Here is a 19596-nt window from a genome sequence, read left to right as displayed (position 1 = left end):
TTTTTTCCCAAGCCCCCACTCTTCCCACTGCCATCTCTTACCAAAAACTTTGGATATGTGCCCTTAGCCCTTGTACCATCCAGATATGAGTACAGCTTTTCTTTCTCTATCTAATCCTGTTTTATTTTTTAATACCTCCATTAAGTCTAACCACCGCCTGTCACCAGTGTCCTTTGCTAAAAGTACAACAATCCCAGCTTCTCCAATTGCAGCCAAAATCCCTCATTTGTGGAATCACTCTTGTAAATCCCCTCTTGTTTATATCCTCAGGGCGTCCCAAAGTGTTTTACAGCTGTTAAAGCATTTTTAAAATTCCTGTCATGACATTGGATAAATGTGGCAGCCATTTTGAAAACAGCAAGACTTCACATATGTCCATGTCACAGATGAATAAAAAAACAGCAATTTTAATAAATACATATATTTGTATTTAGTTATTGTTTTGAAAGCACATTTGACCGCCCAGCAAAGATGGCTGCTATGATCATGGGGCTGGACTTAGCAGTAACCTTCTAGAAGCTTCTCAGAAGCTAAAACCAGCCAGACAATCAGTGGCTCATGTATCTCCTAATGGCTCTGGAAATGTTAATTTGTAAGTTATAGTCTGTCACAAAGACAAGAAAAGTCCCCAACAATATGTACTGACAATTCCAAAACCCATAACTCTGGCCAGCAGAGAAAAAGCCTCTGGCCTGTAAAAAGCAGCCAACAATCCATACTTGTGTTAGTCTATAATCACAATCTATAACTGTGCTGGTCTATAATCACAATCTATAATTGCGCCATTAATAAATTTTAGTTAGTGAAGCAAAAGGAACAGTTCAACAGAACATCCTCAGAAGACATTTGAAGAGATTTTTGAAGAGAGGAAACCATTTACAATGCCTGGACTTTTGGATCTTGTAGTGCAATGGCGGTGCCCCTATCTCTGGCCTAGGAGGCCAGCTTTCAACTCCCACCAGAAGTGTGTCTTAACATCTCTAAACAGATATAGTAAAAATATCCAAAGTGCCTGAACTGCTGGCTAGCCAATCAACCTCCCTTATAAAGAAATACTAGACTTCTAACTCCAACTTTGGGCTTTTGAACTCCATCTCAAAAGCAAGTCCATTTATAATCTGCTATCCTTTGACTGTTTTGTGCTTATATTGTTACTAATTGAATAACCTATTTATCTTTTCTGATGGCCTGTATGTTTGTAAGCAGATCTACATTGTGAAGTACAGTATACCCTTGCATCTGAGACTGTGTGGAGTAAACCCTACATCTGGTTTGACTTGACCACAGCGGTCCTTACAAACTCAGAATCCACAAACACAGGGAGCTGGGGAAATACTCCCTCAGTGTTTAAAAAGGGAGAACAGTTAAAACACAACTTGCTCAGGTTGTGAGAGTAGGGAGGGAAGTGTGTATTGTAGTCTGTCGTACGTACATAATTGTGACATGATCAGTACTGTCATGATGTGTTTTGGGGAATAAATCCATCAGGTTCACTAATGTCCTTTAGGGAAGGAAACCACCGTCCTTACCTGGTCTGGCCTACATGTGACTCCAGACTCACAGCAATGGGGTTGATTCTTAACTGCCTGGTGGACAATAAATGCTGGCCTAACCACTGATGCCCACATTCCATGAATTAATTAAAAAGAAATAAATATTAACTAGGCTGTCAATTTAGAGATTGAGATTTTTGACATTGACTTGAGTGGGCAGGCAGGGTTTAATGTCTCACTGAATACATACACCACTGACAACGCAGCAGCCCCTCAGCGCGGTACCAAGAGACTCCAGTTAGAAAGTGAACTGTCAACTCCGGAATGGAGCTTCAGCCCTAGCCATGAACCAAAGGCCAGATCGCAGGGACTGGGCTGGCCTCTCTCTCTCTCTCTCTCTCTCTAACACACGGTTCACTCAGCGGTGAGCTGGCAAGGACGCCAAAATTACCTGGCCCTGACTAGTTAATTCGACGGATGCTGAACCCTCTCACGCAACTCAAAAAGCCACCACTTGGCAAACGGCACATAGAGCAGCCAGGTGACAATAGGAAGAAGGCCACGAACCTGAACCCTGCTGCTTGCAAGGCCTGTTTCTATTGTGTGTCTGATGTATCCGAAGTGTGATTGTTCATCTAGAAGAAAGAAACGAGGGGAGGGTTGGAAAATGAGCACACAGGTCATGCACAGGAAAAATCAGTGAAAATAATACTCAGTGCAAAATCCAGGATCCTGTAGCAAAAACCATGCAATGCCTGAGTATGAGAGGGTGCAGATGTGGGAGGTAGTCTTGTTTGATTGGGATCAGTGCTACACCAACTTTGTCTTCTTGCCTCCCTCAAAGCACTGGACCCACTCTGACACTGTTCTGTCTGGCCCTAGTAGCTTTCTCCCACTATCTGTCACACACCAGGAAGGGGGTTCCACCAACTAACTGAAAAATGCCAGTCAGCGGATTTCCAGGGAATCCCAACTGCTTGACGCACAAATATGACACTTGAAGGAGATGCTCAGGGAAGACCAACTCAGTGGTTAGCACTGCTGCTTCACAGGTTTAATTCCAGCCTCAGGCAATTGTCTGTGTGGAGTTTGCACACATTCTCCCTGTGTCTGCGTGGGTTTCCTCCAGGTGCTCCGGTTTCCTCCCACAGTCCAAAGATGTGCAGGTCAGATGGGTTAGCCATGGGAAATGAGGGTTTACAGGGATAGGGTGGGAGTGGGATGCTCTTTGGAGGGTGGATATGGACTCAATGGGCTGAATGGCCTGCTTCCACACTGTAAGGATTCTATGCATCCCAACAAATGGCAGATAAGGCAGGTGGCTCACCAGCTCCTGAAATTCCTCCTGACGTTTCACAAATCTGTTGCCAAATCCATTTCTCCTTTTCGTCTGCTGACCCTGGGAAGTCTACAATTTAGTGTCTACCAGTCACTGGAGCTCAGCAATCCTGCCACAGGCAGGACTTTTTGCTCTCACCATCTTTGTCCTCCTTCAGGTAGGGGGCAGTGTCCTTGGAGGAAAAACCTGTAAATCTGGTGAATGAGACCGACTGATGGGACTCGTCTCGTCCACCTCAACACGGGGTCCAGTACAACCAGTTTGTTCGTTTCCAAGTATCACTGGCTAGTAACTATTCCTTTTTACTTTTGTCCTAGTCCTTGCTCAGACCCCAACAGCGCTGCCTTTAACCGTTTAAATATCATTCAAACTTTGTTAGAGAGTGAAATCACAACGTTCTTCAGCAGAACCCAAACTGTATTTGCGAATGTGTGCTTCGTTTTAAAAACCCCGGGAGCTTGTTAAATAGGCAAGTCACTACCGTCAGAGTCCGCATATTCTAACCAGTAGAGAATTCCAATTGTCCCGATTACACACGTTAGATTATGCAGTATTTTGTTCACGTTTGACCTCTCTCTACACCTTGAGGTAAGGAGACCAAGCAGTGGAAATTCTCTCCTGTGCTAAAACAAAGAACTGCGGGTGCTATAGTTCTGGAACAAGGAGGTCTTCCGGCAGCTTCCATGAAGAGTTAACAAAGGGTCACTGTACCTCTGTCCCCCAGGTGCTTCCAGACCTACTCAGTCTCTCCAGCTCTTTGGGCAATTCTGTTCGGCTGGCTAACCTCGACCAGAGCAGCCTGGACACGCACCTCTGGACTTTACCTGCTGTTGGGAGGCAAGAGGTTGGTGTTGCCCTCAATTCCTGACCACGGCTCGCCGTGAGACCCCCAACTCTGCCCCAGAGAGACCTAGGAGGGTGAAGAACGGAGCTTCGGTGGGGGGAGGAGCTGGTGACACGGGCAAAGCTCTAACTCCACTGAGAGTCGGTATGTGAGGCAGGAGAAAAACCACTGACAACAAAGTAAACTTGCTAAAATTTAACAGTGACATGGTGAATGAAGGCAGAAGGAAACAGCAATAAAAGCAAGGCTCCCACGGGGGGGTGATAAAAAAGCATTTAATTTTAGCTCAACCAATACTTTATATCCTGGCTCCTCATCATCCATACAAAAAAAACAATTTCCTCTTTAAATTGCCCTAATGATGAAAGCTTAGCTTAATAGTCTCAGGCTGCAGATTTTAGCAGCCTATGAAGAAGAGTGCTTCTGGCTTAACAATTAAATCGCAGGAGAACCATCAAAGGCAAAAGTCAGCCTTTTATTAAATTCTTTTTAAATACCGACTGATATTCAGTGCTCACGCTGACTCTCAGTGCTCAAAATGTAAGTAATTTACAATTTCATGGCAGGGATTTAAATTAACACAAGGGCTAGAGGATCTCATTCAGCTCCCTGTATAATACTCGACTGAGATGTGGGCTTATCTGTATCCTCCAGAGAAAGCTGCAAGTCAGTGAACATGGAAAGCACTTACAATCAGGAGAATCAGGGCCTCTGATGTCTTAAAACAAAAGGTTCTGGATAAATGGCTCTCTGATGGCCCAACCGACTGAAAACAAATCAGTTGGTAACACACAAAGCAGAGGGCTCCCACGCTTCATTCTCACTCCTATGCTGAATCCATGAGGCAGGTAGTTACGGTGTGGCATCAATGCAGCCAGGGGTGGACGGGCAGAGGGAAATAAGATTGAGCCAGCCAGCACCTACTTGGGTCCAGTGAGTTGGCTGGGTAAACTCCTCGTGTGACACCGATTCGGTGGTGTCCATGCACAGTCCTATGGTTAACTGTCTACCTGGGCTTGCGTTGAATGCTGGTGCGTGTAAAATGGCTGTCACATTTCCCAGATTTCTGCGACAAGGTTTCAAACGCACCGGCTGTGGAATGGCGAGTGTTGTAAAAGTGCCGTACAAGTGCAACTTCTGGCTCTGTGTGAAGAATGGACACTTGGATCAATCAACTGGAAGGAGACTCCGTATAGAGCCTTTCCTTGCAATCAAGTAAGAGGGTCTAGTCAGTCACATTAGAAATAACAAGCAGTGTTTCTGTAGTCTCAGAGGGATGCTGTCATTAGAGGGAGATGGCTGATAGTGGTTTAACGGGAGGGTTACTCCATCTCAGGTGAGGGGAGAGTTGAGAAGGCAGGAATGGCAAATTAAAAATAAATAACAAAAGAACTGCGAATGCCGTAAATCAGAAACGAAAACAGAAATTGCTGGAAAACTCTCAGGAAGGGTCACTCAACCCAAAATGTTAACTCTGATTTCCTCTCCGCAGATGCTGCCAGACCTGCTGAGCATCCCCAGCAATTTTTGCTTTTGATCTTAATGGTGACCTCAGCCAGTGCGGGAATTGAACCCAGGCTGTTAGTATGTGTGATACAAACCAGCCATCCAGCCAACTGAGCTAAATTCATTCCCAACAGTACATCAGAAAAATACAGAAATGTACACCATTCAGTCTACACCACCTTTCAAAACAATGATAGCTGACCTTCACTCCAAATTCTTACCATGTCCCGTAACTCCCTTCGTCACATAAGGTCTATTCATCACTGCCTTGAAAGCACTGAACAAGTCATCAGTCTTGTGGATAGAGAATTCCAAAGTTTCCAAATCCTTTGAGGGAAGGAAGTCCTCCTCAGCTCAGAATAGACTGGCCAAGTCCTTACTGTGAGACTGTGACCCCTCTGGGTTGTACACTCTTCAGCCGTGGGAGGGAAGAGCCTCTAAGCATTGGCTACACCAAGCCCCTTATGAACTGTGTGTTTGAATAAGGTCACCTCTCATTCTTCTCAATTCTGGGGGAATATCGTGCACTCAATCCTTCCTCTGAGGAAACATGCCTCATCTCAGGAATGACTGCTGGAAAAACTCGGAGCCAATTTGCACCCGGCTTGGATTACGCATTCCCAGCTCTGGAGTCTGGGTACAAACACAGGATTCCAACTCAGAGGCGGGAGTGAACTGAGGATAAACATGTTACATTGCAGCCAATAGAAACTGACGTTGAATAGAGTTTATAATAGTGAGCAAGGCACCATCATCCAATACATACCTGTTCTGAAATTATCCCAACAGCCTGAATGATTAAAAGCTCCAAATCCAGGCATCGCTCCTTAATCATGAACCAAGCGTTCCAGCCCTGTAGTCTGGTCCTACCTCCATTCATTTTAATGATTAACAGTACCAGAAGCTGAAAAAGCTGTTTGTACAGATGTCTCTGACACGGTACTTTTGTTGCAATGTGAGACGCACTTGAATTAATTTCGAGCACAATCTCCTACCAGGAACTGCTCCAAACGAGCCAGTGCAAGATGTTGCAGAGTCGGCCGGGGGTAATCCTTTGCCTCTGCATGGGCAACTACGTTTTGTACACAGCATCTGTCAGGAGCTGAACTGACTACACATTGACTGTCGCCGCTGTGAACAATTGACTTTCCGCATTGACAACACCTAGCTAAAGGATTCTGGGTAAGGTGCAATGCTGTTGGGTCTTTCCTTCTATCCTTCCTGCTTGGCATCTTATGGCGTGGGAAGGTTGGAGACAGTTGACTAATCAGCAGTGAAATACAAATCAGCACACAGGCCCCTTGTCCTCCCCCCCCCGCCCCCAGTTCCCTAGTGTGTGTTGTATCCTGTCACTGACAGGGGACAAATGGACCCCAGTGGTATGGTGCCAAGATTGCAGTGGATGTTAATTGGAATATTGGCCGGGTTACCACCTGCGCGACACCCAGTTCTTACCAGCTCATCCGTGCCTTCCTCATCAAAGTCGTCCTCCACTCCATCACCTTCCTCCAGGATTTCATCTCCTTCCAGCTCTGCCCCATCCATGGTGTCACCTTCTGTCTGCTCGTCAGCCGTTGTATCGTCAGGGTTATCCACCACACCGTCGCCAGGGATACAGTCTTTCGCGATCACGCTCTCCGCCTTCGTCTCTGCAAAGTGACAGCCGTTACAATTGGTTTTCAGCCACCCTCCCCCCCCCCCTCCAGCTCACACCAACACACCCCCTCCCCTCACCGAAGCTCGTTGATAATGAATACAGAAGGGGCCCTTCTGTCCATCAGTCTGTACTGCCAAAGCTGTACTGAACCTACACCAGTCCCACTTTCCAGGGCTCGAGTGTTATCACACTTCAAGTGCTCATCCAAGTACTTTTTAAAGGTTGTGAGGATTCCTACCTCAACTACCCTCCCAGGCAGTGCATTCCACGTCCCACCTCTCTCTGCCTAAGACCATGTGTCCTCACATCCTTTTCAAACTGCCTGGCTCAAAACTCACTGTGCTCTGGAGTGGAGGGCCCTGTGCACTGGAGTAGAGGTCCAATGCTCTGGAATAGAGGTCCCTGCGCTCTGGAGTAGAGGTCCCTGTGCTCCGGAATAGGAGCCCTGTGCTCTGGTACAGAGGTCCCAGTGCTCTGGAATTGGGGTCTCTGTGCTCTAGAATACAAAAATTACAGTTCTCTGTGATCTCGAGTCCCAGTACTCTGCTACAGTGTTTTGGAATGGGTGTTTCAGTACTCTGGAACAGAGATCACAATGTGCTGGAATAGTGGTTTCAATGCTCTGTCTTCGAGGTCCCAGCGGTCTGAGATAGAAGTCCCAGTGCTCTGTGATAATTGCAAGATCGAGCTGCTCAATTTAGTTGTGCAGGTAGATATAAACAAAAGGCCCACCGCACAATTTCAAACAAGCAGGGGAATTCTCCCCAGTGCTCCTGGTAATATGCGTTTCTCCAGCAATGTTGCGAAAACAGATTGCTATTTGTGGGGGCCTGTCATTCAGAAGTTGGTTGCTGCAATTCCTATGTTCCACCAATGACTACACTTCAACAGAAATGCTTCAGTTTGTCCTGAGGTTGTAAGTGGCAGCACTTAAGTGCAAACATTAGACGACGGATTATTAATCCATGACAACACCCATGCCCCCCACCCCCCAAACACTGCCTTTAGTCTCCCTGCTTCATACAGCGCTCGTTTGCTGAAATTAATTTGAATGTGGAGCACACGCTGGTATTTGCTGCAGGCAGGAACTTTTCATTTCCAGCGCAAATAGCTCACAAACGACACTCAATTTCCAATCTGTTGTGTCTAATGTGTCAATTACTTATGACTCAGATCTAATGAAGTGCAGTTTTTATTTCCTCTCCTGGTTCTCTCTGCTCGTCTCCTTCCCATCCAAGCGTTCGCTGTTTCCACAAACTCCCGCCAATGCTTGCAAGTCGACAGGCTGTCCTTTCCACTCTAACCTGAGGCACAGAGTGTCAGCAGGCCGATGTCACAAAGAGCGTCTCACCTAAGCTTGATCTCACCCTCCTCCACACAAGAAAGAACACCACATCGCATATATGCTGGGCGAAAGTTGGGGCGGGGGGGGGGGTGTTAAAAATGTTTGGTGCACGTGCTGCATTTTAAAGACACTGATGAGCAGAGCAGATAGATTCAGAGAGATCAAAGAGGCAGACCAAAGGGAACTGTGTGGCAGAAGGTATGGCTTTATTATTATTGACGTGGAAGTGCCGGTGTTGGACTGGGGTGGACTTAGTTAGAAGTCACACAACGCCAGGTTATAGTCCAACTTGAAATCACAAGCATTCGGAGCGCTGCTCCTTTGTCAGGTGAAGTGACTTGTGATTTCAAATAAACCTGTTGGGACGATGTCAGGTGACTTCTCTATTAATGGGACAGAGTGTGGGGCCAAGAGGCCGGAGTTGGAGGAATGCCGAGATCAGGAAGATTGTAGAGCTAGTGGACGTTGCAGAGGTCGGGAAAGATGATGGTTTTAAATTGGCCAAGTCAAGGGACTGTGAACCAATGTCAGCCAACAATGCGAGGGGAGACACGGGTACAAATCCCACCACAGCAGCAGCTGGAATTGAAATTCAATTGTGGAATTGAATACTCCTCTCAGTTATGGTGATTATGAAATGATCAACAACTACTGTGAAAACCCATCTGGTTCACTAATGTCCTTTAGGGCCAGTACCAACCCTGATCTGGTCTACACGTGACTCCAGGTCCACAGGAATGTTGTTGACTCTGAGATGCCCTTTGAAATGGTCAAACAAGCCGTTCAGTTCAAGGGCAACTTGGAATGGGCAACAAATGCTGGCCTTTCCAATGAAAACCACGCCCCATGAAGGAGCAAACGAGGCCAGGAGTGATGGGGGAATGGAAACTGGTGCAGGTTAGGACTCAGGCAACACTCCCAACAATAATGACAACACAATAGGGACCAGTGACAGAATAGAAGGTCAGCACTTGGTTTCTGTCAGGGAAAACAAAGTGTTCCTTCTGTTCCTGAGAACTGTCAATACCTTTCGGCAATTAGTAGATGACGTTCGCAATTCAAAAGTGTGCCGATTCATTGGGATCACATCAAACTGGAGATCAATGAGAAATTACGGAAAATGACTGGCAGTCCCAATGGCCAGTATTTGTAACACGGCTCTGAGTAAATAGAACTGTCAAACATGTATTTAGTGCAACAGATTTCAAAGCAACTGTAACTCCCAGGAACTGTCACCCCTGTCCTTTACAACTCTGAACACAACCAGGAGTAGAATTACGATATCTGTCTTTCTAACTCGGGATATATCTGTGCAGAGAATTTTGGATAGCGTTCGCATTGGATTGTGTTCACACTGGGTTGCATGAGAAGCAATTTGAGATGAGGGATTGGCAGCACTAGCCTTCCGAGTGTGATTTTATTTCCATTGGAAGTTTTACAAGTAAATAAACCCGATGCCTTAAATGGAGAGATATTCTGACTTTTGAAAATAACATGCGCTTCACTACACACAGTCTTTAAATGAGAAAACAAATAATTGGAGCCACAGATAAGAATTAAAAGATTAGCATTTGAGTATAATGGGTGTTAATGAAAATGATGGAATTAAACTCGTTACCTTATTTATTCACATTATCTTCAATTATCTGTGAATTACAGTTGATGGTTGTGAATATTCGAAAGATTCTGGGAGCTCAGGTTAAGGTGAAGAGATGAAAGTTTTCTCACTGCTGACAGTGAAATGCCGTGGTAAAACGGGTCTGCCAGTGTGGGCGGCACGGTGGCACAGTGGTTAGCACTGCTGCCTCACAGCGCCAGAGACCCGGGTTCAATTCCCGCCTCAGGCGACTGACTGTGTGGAGTTTGCACGTTCTCCCCGTGTCTGCGTGGGTTTCGTCCGGGTGCTCCGGTTTCCTCCCACAGTCCAAAAATGTGCAGGTCAGGTGAATTGGCCATGCTAAATTGCCCGTAGTGTTAGGTGCAGGGGTAAATGTAGGGGAATGGGTCTGGGTGGGTGCGCTTCGGCGGGTTGGTGTGGACTTGTTGGGCCGAAGGGCCTGTTTCCACATTGTAAGTAATCTAATATAATCTAATCTCACATGGGCAAACCTGCCTGGGAGAATGTGCCACAACAGGCACACAGGACAGTTGGAAGTCATGTCAACATCACAGCAGCCAGAAGACAGAGAGATGCACCGACATGAGAAGAAAGGTGAAATTTAAACAAATTCACCAAGGGCTACGGCTGAGGTGGAAGTTATGATAGGTTTGACCTAGCCGAATGGTGGCTCAGCGGTTAACACTGCTGCCTCACAGCGCCAGGAACCCGGGTTCGATTCCAGCCTCGGGTGACAATCTGTGTGGAGTAAAAACAATGACTGCAGATTCTGGATGAGTGGTGCTGGAAGAGCACAGCAGTTCAGGCAGCATCCGAGGAGCTTCGAAGGGCTTTTGCCCGAAACGTCGATTTCGAAGCTCCTCGGATGCTGCCTGAACTGCTGTGCTCTTCCAGCACCACTGATCCAGACTCTGCATGGAGTGTACACGTTCTCCCCGTGTCTACATGGGTTTCCTCCCACAGTCCGCAGGTTTGGTGGATTGGCCCAGCCATATTGCCCATGGTATTCGAGGCTGTGCAGGCTAGGTGGACTAGCTATGGGAAATGCAGGGTTACCAGGAAAAGGTGGGATGGTCAGTGCGGACTTGATGGGCCAAATAGCCTGCTCCCAGGCTATTTACAGTATAGGGACTCTATAACCTGTAGTTATGTCGAGATCTTGCAACCATTTCATGGTTAGATTTGATATTGGTGTCAAAGTTAAGATCAAAAATCATTTGGTAGTACTGCAGCAGATTTTCAGAAATGGCAGGCACCACACTGAAATATAGGAAGTCAAACAAGTGGAATGTATCTCAAACATCAGGACAAAGAAATAGAGTATAGATGTCTTAGAAGAATTGGATATAGCAAAATCTAGCTAACTGAACAAGAAGATTATAAAGCAGCATGAAAAGCAGGCCGAAGGCCTTCACAAGGGGAGGGAAGAGAACACAGTGTACAGACTGGGATTTCCTTTCAAAGGATATCCCAGGGAGTATTTGGAATATCTAACGGGACAGAGACACAGATCAGAGAGTTAAACAAATGGGATTAAAGAAAACAATACCAGCAGATAGAAGATCAAAGACTGCCTGTGTCTTACGAAGAATATAGAGTTATAGAGTCGTAGAGATGTACAGCACGGAAACAGACCCTTCGGTCCAACCCGTCCATGTCGACCAGATATCTTATATTAATCCAGTCCTATTTCCAGCACTTGGCCCATATCCCTCTAAACCCTTCCTATTCATATACCCATCCAAATGCCTTTTAAATGCTGTAATTGTGCCAGACTCTACCACTTCCTCTGGCAGCTCATTTTATACCCGTACTACCCTCTGTGTGAAAAAGTTGCCCATTGGGTCTCTTATATCTTCCCCCTCTCATCCTAAACCTATGCCCTCTAGTTTTGGACTCCCCCACCCCAGGGAAAAAACCTTGGTTATTTACTCCATCCATGCCCCTCATGATTTTATAAACCTCGATAAGGTTACCCCTCTGATGCTCCAGGGAAAACAGCCCCAGCCTATTCCTCCTCTCCCTGTAGCTCAAACCCTGCAATATGTTAAGATTGCTGAACGGTCAGGTACGTAGCTGACTTTCAGGCCTAAACATCTCCATTTCATGTTAGTTTCTCTACAGCTATATATATCCTGGCCAATCAGAGTTGCATTTCCAACTAATCAGCATAGGATGGGGAAGGAAACTGCAGGGGATGGGCACATTAGAAATGTGGAGCTTATTCAAGGAAAAGCTCCTGTGTGTCCTAGATAAGTATATACCTGTCAGGCAGGGAGGAAGCTGTAGAGCGTGGGAGCCGTGGTTTACGAAGGAAGTGGAATCTCTGGTCAAGAGGAAGAAGGCGGCTTATGTTTGGATGAGATGTGAAGGCTCAGTTAGGGCACTTGAGGGTTACAAGGTAGCCAGGAAAGACCTAAAGAGAGAGCTCAGAAGAGCCAGGAGGAGACATGAGAAGTTGTTGGCAAATAGGATCAGGGTAAACCCTAAGGCTTTCTATAGGTATTTAAGGAATAAAGGAATGACGAGAGTAAAATTAGGGCCAATCAAGGATAGTAGTGGGAAGTTGTGTGTGGAGTCAGAGGAGATAGGGGAAGCACTAAATGAATATTTTTCGACAGTATTCACTCTAGAAAACGACAATGTTGTTGAGGAGAATACTGAGATACAGGCTACTAGACTAGGGGTGGGATTGAGGTTCACAAGGAAGAGGTATTGGAAATCCTGCAGAGTGTGAAAATAGATAAGTCCCCTGGGCCAGATGGGATTTACCCTAGGATCCTCTGGGAAGCCAGGGAGGAGATTGCCGAGCCTTTGGCATTGAACTTTAAATCGTCATTGTCTACAGGAATAGTGCCAGAAGACTGGAGGATAGCAAATGTGGTTCCCCTGTTCAAGAAGGGGAGTAGAGACAACCCTGGTAATTATAGACCTGTGAGCCTTACTTCAGTTGTTGGGAAAGTGTTGGAAAAGGTTATAAGAGATAGGATTTATAAACATCTAGAAAAGAATAATTTGATTAGGGATAGTCAGCACGGTTTTGTGAAGGGTAGGTCGTGCCTCACAAACCTTATTGAGTTCTTTGAGAAGGTGACCAAACAGGTAGATGAGAGTAAACCCATTGGTTGATGTGGTGGATTTCAGCAAGGTGTTCGATAAGATTTCCCACAGTAGGCTACTGTACAAAATGTGGAAGAATGGGATTGTGGGAGATATAGCAGTTTGGATCAGACATTGGCTTGCTGAAAGAAGACAGAGGGTGATGGTTGATGGGAAATGTTCATCCTGGAGTCCAGTTACCAGTGGTGTACTGCAAGGGTCGGTGTTGGGTCCACTGCTGTTCGTCATTTTTATAAATGACCTGGATGAGGGCGTAGAAGGGTGGGTTAGTAAATTTGCAGACGACACTAAGATCGGTGGAGTTGTGTACAGTGACGAAGGATGTTGTAGGTTGCAGAGAGACAGAGATAAGCTGCAGAGCTGGGCTGAGAGGTGGCAAATGGAGTTTAATGCGGACAAGTGTGAGGTGATTCACTTTGGTCGAAGTAACAGGAATGCAAAGTACTGGGCTAATGGTAAGATTCTTGGTAGTGTAGATGAGCAGAGAGATCTGTGTCCATGTACACAGATCCTTGAAAGTTGCCACCAGGTTGACAGGGTTGTTAAGAAGGCATAGAGTGTTTTAGCTTTTATTAATAGAGGGATCGAGTTCTGGAAACATGAGGTTATGCTACAGCTGTACAAAACTCTGGTGCTGCCGCACTTGGAGTATTGTGTACAGTTCTGGTCACCGCATTATAAGAAGGATGTGGAAGCTTTGGAAAGGGTTCAGAGGACATTTACTAGAAGGTTGCCTGGTATGGAGGCTGTTTTCATTAGAGTGAAGAAGGTTGAGAGGTGACTTAATAGAGACATATAAGATAATCAGAGGGTTAGGTAGGGTGGACAGAGAGAGCCTTTTTCCAAGTATGGTGACGGCGAGCATGAGGGGACATAGCTTCAAACTGAGGGGTGATAGATATAGGACAGATGTCAGAGGTAGTTTCTTTACTCAGAGAGTAGTAAGGGTATGGAATGCTTTGCCTGCAATGGTAGTAGATACGCCAACTTTAAGTACATTTAAGTTGTCATTGGACAAGCATATGGACGTACATGGAATAGTGTAGGTTAGATGGGCTTCAGATTGGTATGACAGGTCGGCGCAACATCGAGGGCTGAAGGGCCTGTACTGCGCTGTAATGTTCTATGTTCTAATCGGCATCCTCTAGTAAAACCCTGTCGTAAAAACTGTTGTGATCAGTGGAAATTTGGTATTTGTCCTGAATAAGAGACGAAAAGTCTCAGCAACATGTCTCCTTCTCCATCAAGATTCAAGTTCTGCATTATCAAAGAGTGGGGGATAAACTTATAAATGCTCGGGACAAAAATACAAGTTGCCGGAGAAACTCAGCAGGTCTGGCAGTGTCCGTGGGAAGAAAGCAAAGTTAATGTTCTGAGTCCAGCAACTTTTCATCACAACTGACTGCAGTTAGGAGAAGGTAGTATTTATGCTGAAACCGAATTTCATGGGGGAGGGGATGGGGAGAGGTGAACAAATAGGTGGATATGGAACTCACAGAGGGACAGAGATATGAAAGAGATAGGTTAACAAGGAGATTATGGCTAGCAGGCTAAGGCAGAAGGAGAGCTGGATAAGTGAATAATTAATAACTAGGAATAGGAGAAAACAGGTGAGCTATACTGAATGTGGTCATAATGGGCCGGGGAGTGCATGGGAATGGTTGGTTATGATAAAAGCAACGGGACTGACTATGGGGTAGGTTAAAAGACATGGAAAGATGGAATCTGGCTCTAACGTTATTGAACTCAAAGTTGAGTCTTAGAACTGTAGTGGTAAATGAGATGTTGTTCGTTGAGCTTGCACTGAGGCTCATTGGAGAACTGCAACAAGCCTGAGACAGAAATGTTAGCATGGGAACACTGTGGTGTGTTGAAGTGGCAGGCTACTGGAAGCTCAGGGTCATTTTTCACGGACAGGGGGAATAGTAGAGAAATTTTTCATGTCAATTAAAGATTGAAGTTGGGGTGATACACCATAGAGCAAAGCTTCTATCCAATCATTCTATCCAAGACTAGGCACCTACATTAAGTCTTCCCATACCCATACTGAACATCCTCTCCAAGCTCAATATTCATGAGAAATCTGTTCCAACGATGAAAATAAAGGCCAAGTACTGTGAATGCTAGAAATCTGAAACAAACACAGACAATGCTGGAGAAACTCAGCAGGTTTGGCAGACTCTGTGGAGAGGGAAAGAGAGTTAACATTTCAAATCTCATATGATTTCTTCAGAAGGATTGGGTTTAGGTTCTGAAGAAACCATATCGGACTCAAAATATTAGCTCTGTTTCACTCTCCACAGATTGGCATAATGGCTCAGTGTTTAGCATTGCTGCCTCATGACACCCCAGGTTCAATTCCAGCCTTGGGTGACTGTCTGTGCAGAGTTTGCATGTTTTCCCCATTTTCCGATTTCCTCCAAAGATGTGCAGGTAGGTGGATTGGCCATGCTAAGTCACCCTGTAGTGTCCAGGGATGGGCAGGTAGATGGATTGGCCATGCTAAATCACCCTGTAGTGTCCAGGGATGGGCAGGTAGGTGGATTGGCCATGCTAAATCACCCTGTAGTGTCCAGGGATGGGCAGGTAGGTGGATTGGCCATGCTAAATCACCCTGTAGTGTCCAGGGATGGGCAGGTAGGTGGATTGGCCATGCTAAGTCACCCTGTAGTGTCTAGGGATGGGCAGGTAGGTGGATTGGCCATGCTAAGTCACCCTGTAGTGTCCAGGGATGGGCAGGTAGGTGGATTGGCCATGCTAAATCACCCTGTAGTGTCTAGGGATGGACAGGTAGGTGGATTGGCCATGCTAAATCACCCTGTAGTGTCTAGGGATGGACAGGTAGGTGGATTGGCCATGCTAAATCACCCTATAGTGTCCAGGGATGTGTAGGTTAGGTGTACTAGCCATGGGAAATGCAGGGTTACAGGGGTGGGTCTGGGTGGGATGCTCCTTGGAGGGTCAGTGGGCTGAATGACCTGCTCCCCCACTGCAGGGATTCTGCGCTGCCAGACCTGCTGAGTTTCTCCAGCATTGTCTGTGTTTGGTTTAGTCCAGCAATTCTAGCCGATTGTATCCATCCTCTCACTCACCCGGTGAAGCTTTGCGTTGCTTCTCCATCCTGTCCAGACTGTCCAGCAAACTGTCAATGCGATACTTTATCTGGGTGAGCTCTTTCTTTATTGTCTGCAGGTCATCAGCTTTCACTGGAAAATCAAACAAATAAAACAGCTAAATACCCTCTCAGCAACGCAGTGACTTCTCTTTCCTACAAAACAGAGTTAAATAAAGACACTTAGTCATCTTTGGTTGAGAGAGTGGATTTGATTGGCTCAGGCTTGGAGGGCCGAAGGGCCTGTTCCTAGGCTGTAAATTTTCTCTGTTCTTTCAGCTGACATCAGCCTTGGCTATAGGTTATGAATCTACTTACACTCAACGGACTGAGAAGGCAGCTCACCGTCACCTTCTCAAGGGCAATTAAGGATGGGCAATAAATGTTAGTCCGGCCAATGGTGCCCACATCATAAAAAAAAATCAAAATCCCAGGCAACGTTGAGACAATTAAGGATTTCCACAATTTACCCGGTATCAACATAACATGTCCTTACTGCAACAGTGAGATGCAACATAAGGGAAGACTGTAACGACAGCTTAAAACTGGTATCACTGTGGTTGTGGCTCACAGTATCGGACAGTCAGAATCTCAAATTCTCTAACTGCAAGCAGACGCTGAGCAGAAAGCCACATCCATGAGGGACAAGTACATATCTAAGAGCACTAGTGCATAACCAGAAGGACAACTTCCATAGAAATTTCACACACTTGCTTAATGCCTTATCAATATTTAATTTGTTTTAAGAATTAGGACAGAGAGGAAGAGGCAAATAATGCCCACCATTGTGCAAAGAGTCATTAATCAGACAGAATTAAATATTTATTGGATGCCTTTTGTAAGGAGCATGGTCACAACACATTCCTCATCAGCTACTTGACCAGCTGTATTAGGTGGTAACATTTTGTGACTAAATCAGAATCGTACCAAGATAGCTAGACAGGATGTCAAATAATTCCTCCAGGCATGTTTGGAAGATTAATAATGGCATTGACTTTGAAAGGAAAAACTTGATTTCATTGGTTTACAAGCCAGTCCAATTCAATTTGGCAGAGCGTTATGCAAGTGCATTCGGGGTGGGGCGGGGAAGGGGAGAGATGCAGATCTCTTGAAAACCTGGGAAGGAATTGCATACTATTCCCGATTATTTTTAACCCATGGTTGAGATGCAAATCGCTCCGTGCCTAACCGTAAGAAGGTTTTACTTGTCTGGAGGGAAATGACAACAAGACAGACTCCTCTCCTCAGCTGTCCCCCCAATACAGGGCTCAAGTGGTGTGTAAGCAACTCCCCAGCGAATTACTATCAATAATCCCAGGTAGAAGGCTTAGTATCTATCCAAGGCAACAATCAATGGTTTAGCAGCTAAACCACAAAAATACTGACCAAAGCACAGGTGGGGACAGTTCTCTTATGTTCTCCTTCCCTTGTACAGAGGTGTTGCGGCCATCTGGAATACCTCAGCTGCTGCGGCCAACTGAAGGACCGCAGCTATTGCAGTTTTGGCATTAGTTAACAACACAGGCAGCAGCAAATCCGTGTTCTCCTCTGGAAACCCCGAACTCTTTACTGGAGCGAATCTTTGTGTTCCTTGGCACTCGCCAAGATTTCACTTTTATAGTCACTCTTGGGATGTGACCATCAGTGGCAAGACCAGAACAATTACAGGTGGGCTGTAAATGCTGACCTAACCAGTGATCCTATGAAATATTAAAAATAAGTCCATCTAATTCCTGCTTCAGCGTGTTTGCATCCCGCTTTTAAATGTGCCTGGTGCTGCTCCTGGCATGCCCTCTGCACTCTTCATTGAGCCACAGTTAATCTTCTGGCTTGACGGTAATGGTAGAGTGGGGAATATGCTGGTTCATGATGTTACAGATGGCGGTGGAAAATATTTCTGCTGCTGATGGCTCACAGCGCCTCCTGAATGTACAGTTTTGATCTGGATCTGCTCTGAATCCAAGCAGGGGATGAGTGCTGGTGAGTTTTCAAACATGGGAGGCATTCATGACAAATGTACTTGCTGCTGTCCTTGTTCACACAAAGGGTAGTGATCTCACAGGAGTTCTCTTTCCCTTGTATAGAGGTGTTCCAGCCATTTGGAATACCTCAGATGCTGCAGCCAATTGGATCACCCCAACTGTGCAGCCAATTGGATCACCCCAGATGCTGTGTCCAATTAGAGAACCCTAGATGCTGCAGCCAATTGGAGCACCCCAGCTGCTGCAGCCAATTGGAGCACCCCAGCTGCTGCAACCAATTGGAGTACCCCAGCTGCTGCAACCAATTGGAGCACCCCAGCTATGCAGCCAATTGGAGTACCCCAGCTGCTGCAGCCAATTGGAGCACGCCAGCTGTGCAGCCACTTGGAGCACGCCAGCTGTGCAGCCACTTGGAGTACCCCAGCTGTGCAGCCAATTGGAGTACCCCAGCTGTGCAGCCAATTGGAGCACGCCAGCTGTGCAGCCAATTGGAGTACCCCAGCTGTGCAGCCAATTGGAGCACCCCAGCTGTGCAGCCAATTGGAGTACCCCAGCTGTGCAGCCAATTGGAGTACCCCAGCTATGCAGCCAATTGGAGCACCCCAGCTGCTGCAACCAATTGGAGTACCCCAGCTGCTGCAGCCAATTGGAGCACCCCAGCTGCTGCAGCCAATTGGAGTACCCCAGCTGCTGCAGCCAATTGGAGCACCCCAGCTGCTGCAACCAATTGGAGTACCCCAGCTGTGCAGCCAATTGGATCACCCCAGCTGTGCAGCCAATTGGATCACCCCAGCTGTGCAGCCAATTACAGCACTCCAGCTGTGCAGCCAATTGGAGTACCCCAGCTGTGCAGCCAATTGGAGTACCCCAGCTGCTGCAACCAATTGGAGCACCCCAGCTGCTGCAACCAATTGGAGCACCCCAGCTATGCAGCCAATTGGAGTACCCCAGCTGCTGCAGCCAATTGGAGTACCCCAGCTGCTGCAGCCAATTGGATCACCCCAGCTATGCAGCCAATTGGAGCACCCCAGCTATGCAGCCAATTGGAGTACCCCAGCTGCTGCAGCCAATTGGATCACCCCAGCTGTGCAGCCAATTGGATCACCCCAGCTGTGCAGCCAATTACAGCACCCCAGCTGTGCAGCCAATTGGAGTACCCCAGCTGTGCAGCCAATTGGAGTACCCCAGCTGCTGCAACCAATTGGAGCACCCCAGCTATGCAGCCAATTGGAGTACCCCAGCTGCTGCAACCAATTGGATCACCCCAGCTGTGCAGCCAATTACAGCACCCCAGCTGCTGCAGCCAATTGAAGGACCTCAGCTGTTGTGGCCAATTGGATCACCCCAGCTGTGCAGCCAATTGGATCACCCCAGCTGTGCAGCCAATTGGATCACCCCAGCTGTGCAGCCAATTACAGCACCCCAGCTGCTGCAGCCAATTGAAGGACCTCAGCTGTTGTGGCCAATTGGAGCACTCCAGCTGTGCAGCTAATTGGATCACCCCAGCTGTGCAGCCAATTACAGCACCCCAGCTGCTGCAGCCAATTGAAGGACCTCAGCTGTTGTGGCCAATTGGAGCA

The 19596-nt window shown here is 46.7% G+C and overlaps 1 protein-coding gene across 3 annotated transcripts in view; it reads right to left on the bottom strand.

Moving 5' to 3' along the window:
• The window catches only part of LOC122558575 (RNA-binding Raly-like protein), a 1039906-nt gene that overhangs the window by 20384 nt on the left and 999926 nt on the right, over nt 1–19596 (bottom strand). For 2 of the 3 annotated variants that reach the window (XM_043707327.2, XM_043707325.2), the window contains 3 exons: nt 16015–16128; nt 6638–6831; nt 2061–2128 (listed from right to left, as the gene is read on the bottom strand). In XM_043707327.2, the coding sequence (XP_043563262.2) occupies nt 2090–2128; nt 6638–6831; nt 16015–16128 (347 nt within the window). In that variant the 3' untranslated portion in view covers nt 2061–2089. The remainder of the gene's footprint in view (nt 1–2060; nt 2129–6637; nt 6832–16014; nt 16129–19596) is intronic. The other variant, XM_043707326.2, reaches the window with a different exon arrangement.

Source organism: Chiloscyllium plagiosum, unplaced genomic scaffold, assembly GCF_037043375.1.
Source record: "Chiloscyllium plagiosum isolate Xiang-an unplaced genomic scaffold, Cpla_swu_hap1 HiC_scaffold_17, whole genome shotgun sequence".
Lineage (NCBI taxonomy): Eukaryota > Metazoa > Chordata > Chondrichthyes > Orectolobiformes > Hemiscylliidae > Chiloscyllium > Chiloscyllium plagiosum.
Note: the sequence above shows the minus strand (reverse complement) of the source record. Positions and strands in the feature narration are given on the sequence as shown.